Source organism: Odontesthes bonariensis, chromosome 15 (assembly GCF_027942865.1).
Source record: "Odontesthes bonariensis isolate fOdoBon6 chromosome 15, fOdoBon6.hap1, whole genome shotgun sequence".
NCBI lineage: Eukaryota > Metazoa > Chordata > Actinopteri > Atheriniformes > Atherinopsidae > Odontesthes > Odontesthes bonariensis.
Window position 1 is genome coordinate 14,037,593 of NC_134520.1, and position 12,490 is coordinate 14,050,082.

Genomic DNA, 12,490 nt, shown 5'->3' on the forward strand with positions numbered 1-12,490 from the left:
CCTCTTTGCATCAATCAGTTATTCTTATGTGAATGAATCAATTTGTGTTCACAGGTTCACTCAATTAAATTATATCATAATGGGTCATGGTCAGGCTCCACAGAAAACATGTGGAATATCCTGAATGCAGCACTCCACTTTGAGCAAACAAGACAGACCAGTAATGAGGCTTTGTTATTGGTTTGCTGGAGTGCATTCTGCTGAAACCATAATCTAATCAGAATATCCTCTTCTTGTTGTTATCAAGTGGATTTAAGCATGTTGCGTTCTTCAAAGTGCACGTTAAACTAGAAAACATCTCCTGACCAATAGGTGTTCCATAAAGAAAAACAAAATAAAAAAAAAACAAATGTGAATAAAAAATTGCTACTAATAGGAAAGGATTGCCCAATACACAACCATAATCCTCCTGCTGAACAAAGAAGTGGCATTTATTCTTTGAAAATGAATATCTATTAATGTATATGACAATTTGGCAATGCAATGCCAGAGTATGCCAGCCATGTTAAAATAACAACTTTGAAGTTGTTATTGCCAGTTACACTAAAAACTAGCCAAACCCACTTCTGTCGTTAAGCATACAAATTTGGACAAGGAAAACTAGAGGTGCTTAAAAAAATGCAATGTTTGTTGATTTAATTCATGTTACCCTGCCAAAGCAGCAAGTCCATTAAGTGCCAAAAGTCAATCGATGCGAAATAGCTGAGAAAAAAATACAACAAAGAAATTTCCATCATTTTGTGAAGAACAAGTTAGTGGATGGAGTGCGAGAGGACAAAGTTGAGCTCGCCACCAGAGACAGGGCAAAGTGAACATGAACAAACTGGAAAATGAGTAAGGACAAGAGAGCACAGTCAATTACGAGTCCCGTCTTGTAGTTTGTGTCTACATTGATTTGTTGGAAACTAGGATCTCTGCCTCCCCCAAGTTCACCTAATTGCACTCACTCTGACCTGCTAATTACTTGCCTAAGACCCAGTTGATCTCACCTCACAGCACTGCCTTGCTGTCTGAAACTGTCTCTGTAACGGCATCGGCGTGAGGGAAGGAGAAAGAGAGAGAATGTGAAGGCAAATGAAAGAACAAGGCTGGATTGAGAATGCAGGACATTTGTCGGAGCAGCAGGCAGAGAGGAGATGTAGAATAAAACAACGGGACAGACAGAAAGCCTGTGGAGGAGTATATGTTTTAAGTTTGGTGCAGTTAGTAGAAACTGTGAACTCAGAAGGAGTGTCTGCAGCACTGTTGACACTGTTGCTGCCTCTGTTCTCTCTGAGCTGGATACATAATTAAGTAAATCACTACTGATTAGATAATCACTCATAATCATGAATATAATAATGGCAGTTGAGCTCATTCATTGGGAATGCTGTGGAAATAACCTACCTGATGGGATGAGGCCAAATGCCCAGTTGGGTACAAGAATGCCAAACGGGTTGTTAGTCTCTTTGTTCTCCGCCATCTCCGGGGACTTTTGCTCATCTGACTTTGAATCTTTGAAAGTTGTCCTACGACCTCCCACAACAAAAGACTCAGACACAGCAGATCTGGATTCCATTTCGGTGGCGCCAACCTGAGAACCTGATGAGGTGGTGGCCAAATGAATGTCTCCAGTTTGAGATCCTTCAGTGGGTGCCAGAGTCACTGAGAGGTGGCTTTGCAGGTCAGGTACGCTTGTAGTTTTCTCTTTCTCTTCCTGAACCCATGAAATAGAAATTAATGGCTCCTCTGTAGGAGGGCTGCTGGGTGTATTTTCAGTGGTGGCTGCTGTAGTGATAGGATCCATCCCACGTGCATCTGTAGTCAAAAGTTCCACTGTGGTAACCTCTGAAGTTGTCAGCACCTCCATCAAAACTTCGGTTGTGGTAGTAATCACCTTTTCCCTGCTCCCTCCTCTGCTGCTCTTCCTAAAAGCTGGAGTGAAACCTGAATTTGAACTACCCTCGTCTGTGTGTGAGGAAGCGTGTGAGAGATTGTCAGTGGGCCCGTAGACATACAGAATCTCTCCCCTGGCCTCCTTTGCCGTGTCTGGCTGTAGGGAGCTCTGAGGTGGGGTGGTGTATTGCTCAGCCGGCTTCCACTGAAACAGAGTACTGTGCTCACCCACAGTCACAAAGTCACTCTGGATGGGAATGCTTTTAGGAGTCAGTTTGACATCACTGATGGCCAAATTGCTGACTGTCATTTCAAAGCCGCCAGGAAAGTTGCTCCCTTCTCCACTCCCATCCAAATCCTTTTCCTCTCCTGATGCAGCTCTGCCTCTGTCAGCTGATGTATTGGTGCTCTCTGTATCCTGGTTCTTGCCCTCTCCTGAATAGTTTTCCAGGTTGTCCTGTTGAAGGGAGGTGGGCAGGGTCATTACCTCAAGGGGCCCTGCTTTAGCTTCCATTGGCTCCCAAGAGGGATGTTTGGCCACATAGACCACATTTACAGGGGGCTCTACTTTGGGGCCACGTATTGACTTGATGGCCCTCTGAAACTGAGTACTGGGGGCTGGAGCTAAGGTCGGGCCTCGCCTGGGACCTTGGGCACTGGATATGTTGGCATGCTTACTTGGCGGTGATCTCTCAAGTAGACCTGATGCAGGGGATGCCACAGGGAACAAAAAGAGAGAGCAGAATGATTAATACAGTTCCTTTCACAAGGGATCGTGTGGAATTCATTTAATGGATGTAAAATTAGCAATTAAAAACAGAAATGCTGTAAAACTTCTTCAGGGATCAAATTTTCAAAATGATTATGAAAAGTTGACACAATCCCAGTGGGGGCACGGTTCTGCTGAGACCAGTGATCAAGGGCTTAAACTGTGTGTTAACTGTGTATGTTTGAATTCTTTCATAGCATTCATACATGTTTAATTATTTTGGGATCATAGAATCAGCTCAACTCAACAAGGGAGGAAAGTCTGAAGTGAAGAAAAATAAAGACGATATTCCAAGCACGATATGGAGCTGAGGTCATTTACTAACTACACAGATTATCCTCTAAGCCTTCAGTGCAGGTAGTCACAGGGCTGCATTGACTTGTGTAAAGGAGAGCAAGCATGGTAGAACACGATACCCCAGACACTGATGTCGTTGTCCCTTCTCTGATTTGGCAACACTGCCGCACTTTGAATATAGACCCTGCCACGGCTCTATGCTGCTTCTGTTCGATCTGCATGAACGAGCAAATGCGAGAAAGGACAACAATATCACCCTGGCAGAGGCATGTCTTTCCGGCACTAAATCACAATCTCTAAATGAAAGTGCTTTTGTTTGAAGAAATGCTAAATCAGCCACTAAACAGGCATTATGCAAATGTGTTCCATGGTGGTGCCAAGAGATTAAAAGAATCAAACAAGGTGTTTTAGGTCTTTAGCTCAGAAACAGTGGCTTTTTGTGTGAGAAATTATCTCCCTATGGTGGGTCTAGCTATTTTTTAGTCAAAACAGCCTCTTGCTGGGGTGGTCGGTGGGGTGGTGGGTTAAGCAGCCGCCCCATGTACAGAGGCTACAGTCCTCACTGCAGCTGGCCCCGGTTCAAGTCCCGCACCGAGTGGCCATTTGCTGCATGTCTTCCCCCTCTCTCTGCCCCCTGCTTCCTGTCTCTCTCCAACCGTCCTATCATTAAAGTCATAAAAAGCCTAAAAAAATAAAAAAAAACAGCCTCTTGCCGAAATACATTTGTATGTGTTGAGAGAGGCTGTGTGGAAACACACAGGAGTATTTGCAACACGATGAGCGGATGACTGGCTAAACAACAAGCTCCATCTCGGTCTATTCATTTAGATGAAGTGGCCCACTGTACCTTATCATCTTTTGGCTATAAACCCGACTCTGTCAACACGATTAATAATGCATTTCGTCTGCATGTGTGACTCACGGCTTGTGTGAGAGGGTTCTTTTTTAGGGCACCTCTGCAGTTATTTTACAGAGAGGCCAAAGGACTGTTCATCACTGCTCAGCTTGGATTTCCTACCCTTAGTTTAGTTAACATGTCCAGAAAGGACAGCAAGACAGCACAACAAATTACCACATGAGGGGGAACATACACAACGATGTCCATGCATAAAACATTAAACCGTGTGTAAATTATTCAGAAGGTACTTCGTTGCCTTATGCCTAAGTGAGGTTTATGAGTCGGAGGTTCATTTCCATAAGAGCCTTGTAGCTTGGTGTAATTGTCCTATTAATAATCCCAACAGCTAATTACATACTTTTACTACACACACTGATGGAAGTGGGAATAATTAAACACATTAATCTGGTTTGATCATCTATGTAATGACCCATGTAATAAATAAAATGAGACAATTAGGCATGGGTTCGGATGATTTCATGGCACTACTCAGAGTGCCGTTTAAGTTAATCTGAGCTGCCGTAAATCTGTTGGTGGAGCACCAGGTGGCAAAAAAAAAGAAGCTGCAAATCAAAGCAGAAATGCTGCAAAACAAACTTATAATAAACCCCATTCAAAAAGTAATTGCGTGCTTCCATTGCGAGTGGTTCTGCTGTGTTGACTCCACTTTACTGGAGTAAACGGGCTGAGAGAAAATCCCCCGGGTCAGGCAGACATGATATTAAATTGTGAGAGAGGAGGCTGACAATGAGAGGAAGAGAAGGAGAACAAGACAGATGGTACCAATGCCACATCATCCCATCTACAGATATGGCATCTAATCAAAAACACTGAGAAGTTATTGTATGGCCACATGGATCATGTCAGGAGCATCTACATTATAGTAAGCGTTAGTGTAGAGACCCTCACCGTCTTCACTCTGGAGTTGATAGAACTGGTGTAAAGCAGACATGCACTGCTTTGACAGACTGTTGGGAATTGCATCTAGAGCTTATTCAAATCCTTAATTAGTTGGAGGCAGTTTTTTTTCCATTAGAAGGTGGAGAAAATAATTCAGCACAAGAGGTTCAAGTATATCACCCTGCCAGGGACATAATTGAAATTATTGCCTTCCATTTAGAGAACCATTTCGAATTTCCAAAATGTTTTGATTCTATTTTCAAATTCTAATCATACTGGGATGTTCTGTCTGCAGAGATGAGCTTTGCATCCCCCTCAAAGACAGCACGGCACCATCAATCGCTAAACACTGCTGAGATCCAAGGGATATCCTGCGGTGTGCAATAACAGAGTTAATTTAGCCCACTGATGCTACTATATGATGAGAAATCAGTTGGGCAACTTTCCATCTCAGCAGCATTAAAGAAAGATGTGACTTCACCTCACCCTCCTTTCACTTTCTTCCCTCTTACTCGCTACAGTTTGTTCCTCACCCTCTGTTGTGATCATTACTGCCTACCCTCAGAGAGCCGGGCTCTAATTGGCAGAGACATAGATGAAGATTGGAGTGAACAGTAGCGCAGCCCAACCTCCACGTTAATTGGATAAGTCTGTAAATAATGCATGCAGACTAAAGCTTGATTTTTCATTAATACCTTGAGATTGGGTTGCCATGGGATTTCAGGTAGCACAGCAGTAAGTATTTATATTAATAAAGTCAGCGACTGCTAGGTGAGAAAAGCCTAACACTTTTATTGAATCATTCTTCTAGCTGTCTGTGCGAGAGTGTTTGTCTTACTTTGTGTTCTCCCCCTTTAGCTGGTGTCAGGGATGTGTGTGTTATTTGTGGCGGCTGTTAAAAAAAAAGCAAGCTGCCTCCTTCAACAAAAGGCTGTGGTTCACTTTCCTTTCTGCGACTGTTCTTTACATTTCTTCACTGAAATGTTGGTTGGCATTACTGTAGACGCATTGCTTCTGTAGTTATCGGTCCAGCATCTTCCATTCACAAACTGTTCCTCAATCTGTAGCCAACGATTTTCCCTACAGGTATAAACTAGAGGAAGTGTTTTTTTGTTTCATTTATTCTCCACAGTTCAAATCTGATACAATGTTGACTCCTAAGAAAAAGCTGTAGTTTGGGATGCAGGTTTCTTTGTTTTCAGCAGAGACTGCATATGGGAACAAACCTTTAATGATATCAAAACATATCTATCTGGCAGCCTGTACAGTAAACAAAGCACTGCCAATAGATACAACAATAAAGGCAGAACAGTCTACAATCCAGCTCTTTACATTTCTATACAGTATGCGATATGTCCCTTTTGTTTTTTTTGCAACTCATTTTTAATTAAATTTCGTGCGATACTTCTACCCTGCGGAGGAATACATTAAAGCAGACTCGAGAGGAAAGAAGATTGTGCGGAACACAGGCAGAGCCTGTTCAAAAAGCATGACATAAGTAGATCCTACATTTACAAACAACATTTTAAATGCCCCATGCATCTACTCAAAACTGTTCGTTTTGTAAACTCTTTGATTAAATTCCAGATAAAATTGAAACAGAAGAGAAAAAAAAATCCTAATTGAAACACTTGTTTTAAAGGTTAATGTTAAATACTAAAAAAAAAAAACCAGATGAAATTAAGCTTTTACCGTTAGCAGTGGATTGAGGGTTGTCGGTAAACTTGCTAACCACTCCTTCTCTGGGATGAGTGCTGGTGTCACTTTGCTTTGTATTTTGGACTGCAGGCATTAGTCTGATCAATGGGATCAGCTCTTTTTCCTGCTCAGACAGACCTTCCTCTACACTCTGCAGTCCACCAGTGGGACCCCTGAGGGGAGGACCGCCTCTGTGCTCCAGGATGGCGTTGTCCATGCTGCCCTTGTTTTCATTGGGTTTTGGAATACTCAGATTTCTGTTGGATGCTTCTGTGTGTGTCTGGTTCTCTCCTGCTTTGTCCTCAGGCACTGCGGGTCTGTTCTCTGTCTCATCAGCCTCTTTGTTGCTCATCAAGTACTTAAAGGGCCTTATAAGAGTATTAACAAATTCAGTAAGAATACTATTACTTGTCTGAGGCTCTGGGGTAGAAGAAGCTGTGGAGGATAACAATGAGGTAAACGATTCAAAGTAGCTGCCATCCTCATCTTCATGAGCAGAACCTCCTTGGCTCTCCAGTCCTTCAAAGTCAGAAAGGCCAAATGTGTTGTTGCTTTTTGGATCTTCTGACTTGTCCTGGCTGGTTCCGGATCCATGTTTTCTTTCATCCAAATTTGCCTCTGGCCTTAAGTTGATGACAACATGCTCTTCAGAGATTTCAGGCGAATTGTTGTTTCCAGCAACAGAGGAAACTCCTGCTTTGTCTAAGTCAACCAGGCCAATCCAGGTGGAAGTCTTGGAAAAGGGAAGATTATTCTCAGCTTCGGTGACAGAAGACATGGCCTCTGCAGCGGGCCTGTTTGTCTGGTACATAGTTTGTGCCTCTGCAGCCTGGATCCCCGCTGGCTCATGGGCTGCAACACACGAAAAGCAACTTTTCACTTGACCTGCTTTACCAGCTGCTACACAACACAACCCTAAACATCTGTTATTGCTATGAAATAAAAGAATGAACTAAGAGCATGAGCCACAGTGTTATAGAATGGTAAGTCTAATATAAGTATGTATCCATATTATATTAATAGACATGCACACATTGTTTTCATGCCATATTAATGACATTGTTCTCACAATTTTATTTACAAGAACCAAATGTTTTATTAAACAAATCATATTCCCATTTATATGCACATCTCCAATTCCCCCCAAAATTGGGATGCTTTGCAAAACAAGTGAATTAAACCAAACTGCAATGATTCATAAATCTCAAGAACAAATATTTACTTTACAATAGAATGCAAAACACATGTCAAATGAACATGACATTAACATGATTGGGTATAAGAAAATTGCACCTTCGAGAGACAGAGTCTCTCAGAAGTAAAGTTGGGCAGTGGTTCAACACTCTGCAAAGATTTACATCTACCAATTGTGGAACAATAACAAAATGATGTTTCTTCACAGAAACACAGCCTGAAAGCTGAATATCTTATTTTCTACTGAACACACTATCATTAAAAGATTCTGAAAGTCTGAAGAGATTTATCGGCACCAGGGACACAGCAAAAAAATCAATACTGGATTTACTGTGACCTTCAGGCCCTCAGATGGAGGTTTCTTTAAAAACAGGAACTCAAGAACTCATTGTCTAGGAACACTGTTCACTGTGCCAGCTCTATCAAGCAAAGAGCAAGCTATATGAGTACATGATTCAGAAATACTGACATCTTCTCTGGGCCAAAGCTCACTTAAAATGGACTGTTCCGTGGATTTCCTTTTGGAAATCATGGATTCCACATCCTCCAGACATCCAGTTTGTAATCAGCGCTCAGTTAAAAAGCCTGCATCTCTGATGGGGTGCTTTGGTGCATTTGAAACTGGTAACTCACACATGAAAAAGCACCGTCAAAACTGAAAAGTACATACAGGTTTTGGAGCAACATATGCTCCCATGCAGATGCTATCTTTTTCAGGGAAGGCCTTCTTATACTTAAGCAAGACAATGAACCACATATTGCATCTTTCAGCAGCATGGTGCCATTAGAGAAGAGGCCAGGTGCTGGAATGGTCTGCTTACAATCCAGACCTTTCACCAACTGAAAACATTTAGTGCATCATGAAATGCAAAATTAGACAAAGAGGACTCAGGACTGTTGAGCAGCTAAAATCCTAAATCAGACAAGAACAAGGTGACATTCCTCTCTCAAAGGCCACTGGTCTTCTCAGTTCCCATATGATTATGGAGTGTTGTTGAAAGAAGAGGGGATGTTACACGTTGGTAAACATGGCACTTTCCCAACATTAACATGTTGCTGCCATAAAATCCAAGATGAGCTAATGATTTTAAATGAAACAGTAAAAATGCCTGACTGTCTGACCTATCTGCTTTCACACTGGTCTTGTTGACCTAAAATGATTGGGTTATGCAAATGTTTCACTTTAGCACTGACACTGTGAAAGATTGTTACCATTATTATTAATCATATTATTTTCTTATGAATGGGACTAAAAGTTTCAAACATGAATCTTCTCTCTACTTCAAGCAGTCAAATAAAACAAAACTAAGCTCTAAAATGATGAGCTACAATGGGATGTAAAGTCAGTTCAATGTGAAGATGAAAATAACTCCAGTTTGAATTAGCACATGATTAAAAGACAAGGTCAGTCACAGTCACTGCAAACCCCAGCTTGACTTACTGTAGTCATGCCTCTTCCTCTTTATCTATATTTCCATTCTTTCTCTCAAGCCTCACTGCACACAACATACAAGCCCTCAAATCTACCAGGAGGGACACAAATGTCACACAATCTCTTGCAATTCTTTCATCTGTGACACACACATCTAGTGCTAATTAAAAATCAGAAAGGAAATCGAGTCCCTAGACTCCACCGCCGTTGCTATGGCAATAACCACAACGATGGTAAATTGACTTCTTCGCCATCACAGAGCCCTCAGTACCTCGGTAGCAGTAGGCATCAAAGAGGGCGGTGGTGTCTGGGAAGCCGGTGCGGTTAGGGTTGTTGTAGACGGTCCGCACCCCAGGCTCGTCTCCGCCACAGTTCTTCCGCGGGACATTGATGGGATAGCGGACGCTGCCATCTGCTAGCCAGCCGGGATCACATTGGTCTAGACCAGCCTGCCAGGCGAGGTAGAGCTGCCCGACAGTGGCCAGCTGGGCTCCTAGGGAATGACAGTGGGTGGAGGCGGTGGCAAGGCTAAGCTTCTCTGGCACTGTGGAGTGGAACACTTCACCTGGAGGCCATAGAGAGAAGTGTGATGAGCGACAGAGTGTATTACGAAGCACATACATTTCACCCTTCAGACAAAGATTAATTTGATCAATGATCGGTTTGTTGAGTGATATATGTTTTGACAGTGTAGATAATGATAGTATACTTGAGTCTGTACCTGTCTCTTGTTGTAGACTCTCTTGTGTGAACATTAGACTTTCTGCCAAAATTGATACAGATATTGACAAGAAAAGGACTTTGGACAAAAAACAAGACCTTTTTGTCTGCAAAGCATGAATGAAATAAAAGTTAATTTGATTCACTGGCAGTTTAGTATGTGATGAACAATATGAGCTTGAGAGGTAAATGGTGAGAATAGGGATTGGAGAAGATGGGAACAAGTTTGAAATGAGGATCCAGGAGATTCATAGTTTTTCTGTTTTGTTGAACAGAGAGGAGAGGGGTAAAGGGTCAAGATGCAAACAAAATGAAAGGAGAAGGAAGAAGAATTGGATTGTGTGAAGAAGGATGTTGTTGGAGAGCATGCTTAGAAAATGTTAAAATCTATGTGCTGAAAGGCTGCTGAGAAGTAGTTAATCCATATGGATTAAAGATTAAATAGAAAAATAAATAAAGAGAGGAAAAGAAGGGTGGAATCATGGTGGAGATGATGAATTTCATAGTAAAAGATTTTTGTATGACAAAATTGTCCAAGGAACATCAGTGTATAAACCAGGTCTCTTGCATTTTTTTTAAGGAAAAAAGAGGAAAAGAACAGCTTGCATCAACCAGTCACTTTAATTTGACAGACAACAATCATCTGCTGATTGTCTCTGATTCATCACAACATTAATTTTGCTGCTGGGTGTAAAGTCCAGAGGTGACCATGTAACCTTTACTGCTCAATATCTCAGTGACATTCAGGCACTGGGTGACAGGGTGTTAACAATGTATAGGGCTCTGGAAACTCTTACCATAAATAAGGTTGGATGGCAGTTGTGGTTGTTCCACCTCATAACAAGTGACCCAAATTAAACTACCCCTTGAGCAGATCACACTGCTGTGTTAAATGCCTGCTGTTATGATTGTTCCCTGATGTGTGCAGGAGGTTAATCAAGACCAACAAACACCTAATTTCAGTCAGGCAACTCATATGTAATAATATATAATATCAGCGGGGAATATTTGCAGTGTTAATACTCAGCATTGATTTGAGATGATTTCCTAAATTAGTCTGCATGGTTGTCAGATATGTAGAGAGTATCTACTGCATAGGGACAACGAGAACCCTCAATCATGCTACATGGAAGAGAAAAATTCTATAGATTTAAGTGACACTCCAATAAACAACTACAGCAAAATATCAAACTTTGCCAGAAAGAGAATAATCAAGTTCTCAACTTATTTTTATGGTGTCCCTGGTTTTGACCCACGCAAGGTATTCAGTGTCCAAAAGTAAAATAACAGACCAAAAGATTTTTTTTTAGAAGCAAATCATGTAAACCAACATCCTGAAGCACACAATATGTCAAAGGGAATGGAATGCTGAAAATTTGTTTTTTAATAATATTTCTTATCTTCAGAAGCTTAAGAATGCAACATCTGTAAGACCAAATACAGATATTCCTCTTTCTCCTTCAATACCCCTCATAGAAATCCTGAGTTGTTAAGATTTGGTTGAATTTTTTCTTTTACATTAACTTTGCACCTTTGTAACTATATGTTCGTTGCTGCACAGCCTCTGAGTGTGAGTTCCCATACCTAACAGGATTACCACTGTGTACACAGTATTTACTGTGACAGACCTGGTAGATGCATCATGCAAAATTAATGGATTTTTTTTCTTTTAGGTGTGTTTTACAAGGCAAACCAATTCATATCAACAAGTCTGGATTTTGATGGGGGACATGTTCAATTTCTAAGTAAAAAATTCAGCTAACTATGAGTTCAGTAAACATGTTTTAAAGCACAACTTTATCCCTATGGACTGAGACTAAATCTATCCACTGCATGATTCTGAAAAATGCTAAAAAAAAAAATAGGCAAGCTACTGAGGAGGGCACAGAGGAGGGAGGGAGAGTGTGCGGTAGTAGTTATCCAGTCCAACAGAGAGAAATGGCATAGTAGCAGAAGGCACCTGCCGCAGATTGTTCTTTTGAGATGGAGGACTTTTTCCCTCCAGAATGAGGTGGAGGTGGAGGATCATTGCGATCCTGAGCTGTATCAGTTTGAGCCATTGGCTTCAGCTCCAGTAATTCCGTAAGCTGGAGCTCTTAGAGTTGAAGCCAACACGGGGGAGGGGGGGGGGGGGGGGGGGGGCAGTCTCTGAGCAGTAACTATAAGCTACCACTCTCTGTACCTAACCTTTGTTAGAAAGGAAAGAATGAAATTAGGTTGTGCAGGCTGTGCAAACCTGAACTTCTACAATAAGATGGTTTGCAGAAATTATCATTCAGTGATGATTTTGTTGTACTTATTCTATTCTATACTATTCTAACAGAGTCAAGTCCTGGTCACAGCATCCTCACACTTCCTACTTAAACCTTAGCACACTGACGCATGACCAAACTTGCATTTGTAGTTGACATTCCGAACTCTTACCATGAAGCTTCTTAGCAAAGCAGTAGACATCAAACAGCTCATCAGGGGACCTATTGCCATAGTTTCGGACACCAGGTGAGTCCTCACGATCACCATAGCAACCAGGCCGTGGTGACTGGATAGGGTATCTGTAGAAGAAACCAAGAGACAGGGACAAAGAAAGAGTGAGTGAGAGACGAAGGGACAAGAAGATCTATATAGTTTGGCCATGACAAAAGCAGCCATAGACAAATTCGACTCCTCTGGGATGAGAATGTGTTCACAAGCATAAAAAATAAGATGA

At 41.7% G+C, this 12,490-nt stretch overlaps 1 protein-coding gene across 1 annotated transcript in view; it reads right to left on the reverse strand.

Annotated features, from left to right (window-relative positions):
* ncanb (neurocan b) overlaps nt 1–12,490 on the reverse strand; it is a 146,365-nt gene that overhangs the window by 78,389 nt on the left and 55,486 nt on the right. The window contains exons 6-9 of the mRNA XM_075485086.1: nt 12,208–12,335; nt 9,335–9,628; nt 6,432–7,289; nt 1,387–2,577 (exon numbers count right to left, since the gene is read on the reverse strand). Coding sequence (XP_075341201.1) covers nt 1,387–2,577; nt 6,432–7,289; nt 9,335–9,628; nt 12,208–12,335 — 2,471 coding nt within the window. The remainder of the gene's footprint in view (nt 1–1,386; nt 2,578–6,431; nt 7,290–9,334; nt 9,629–12,207; nt 12,336–12,490) is intronic.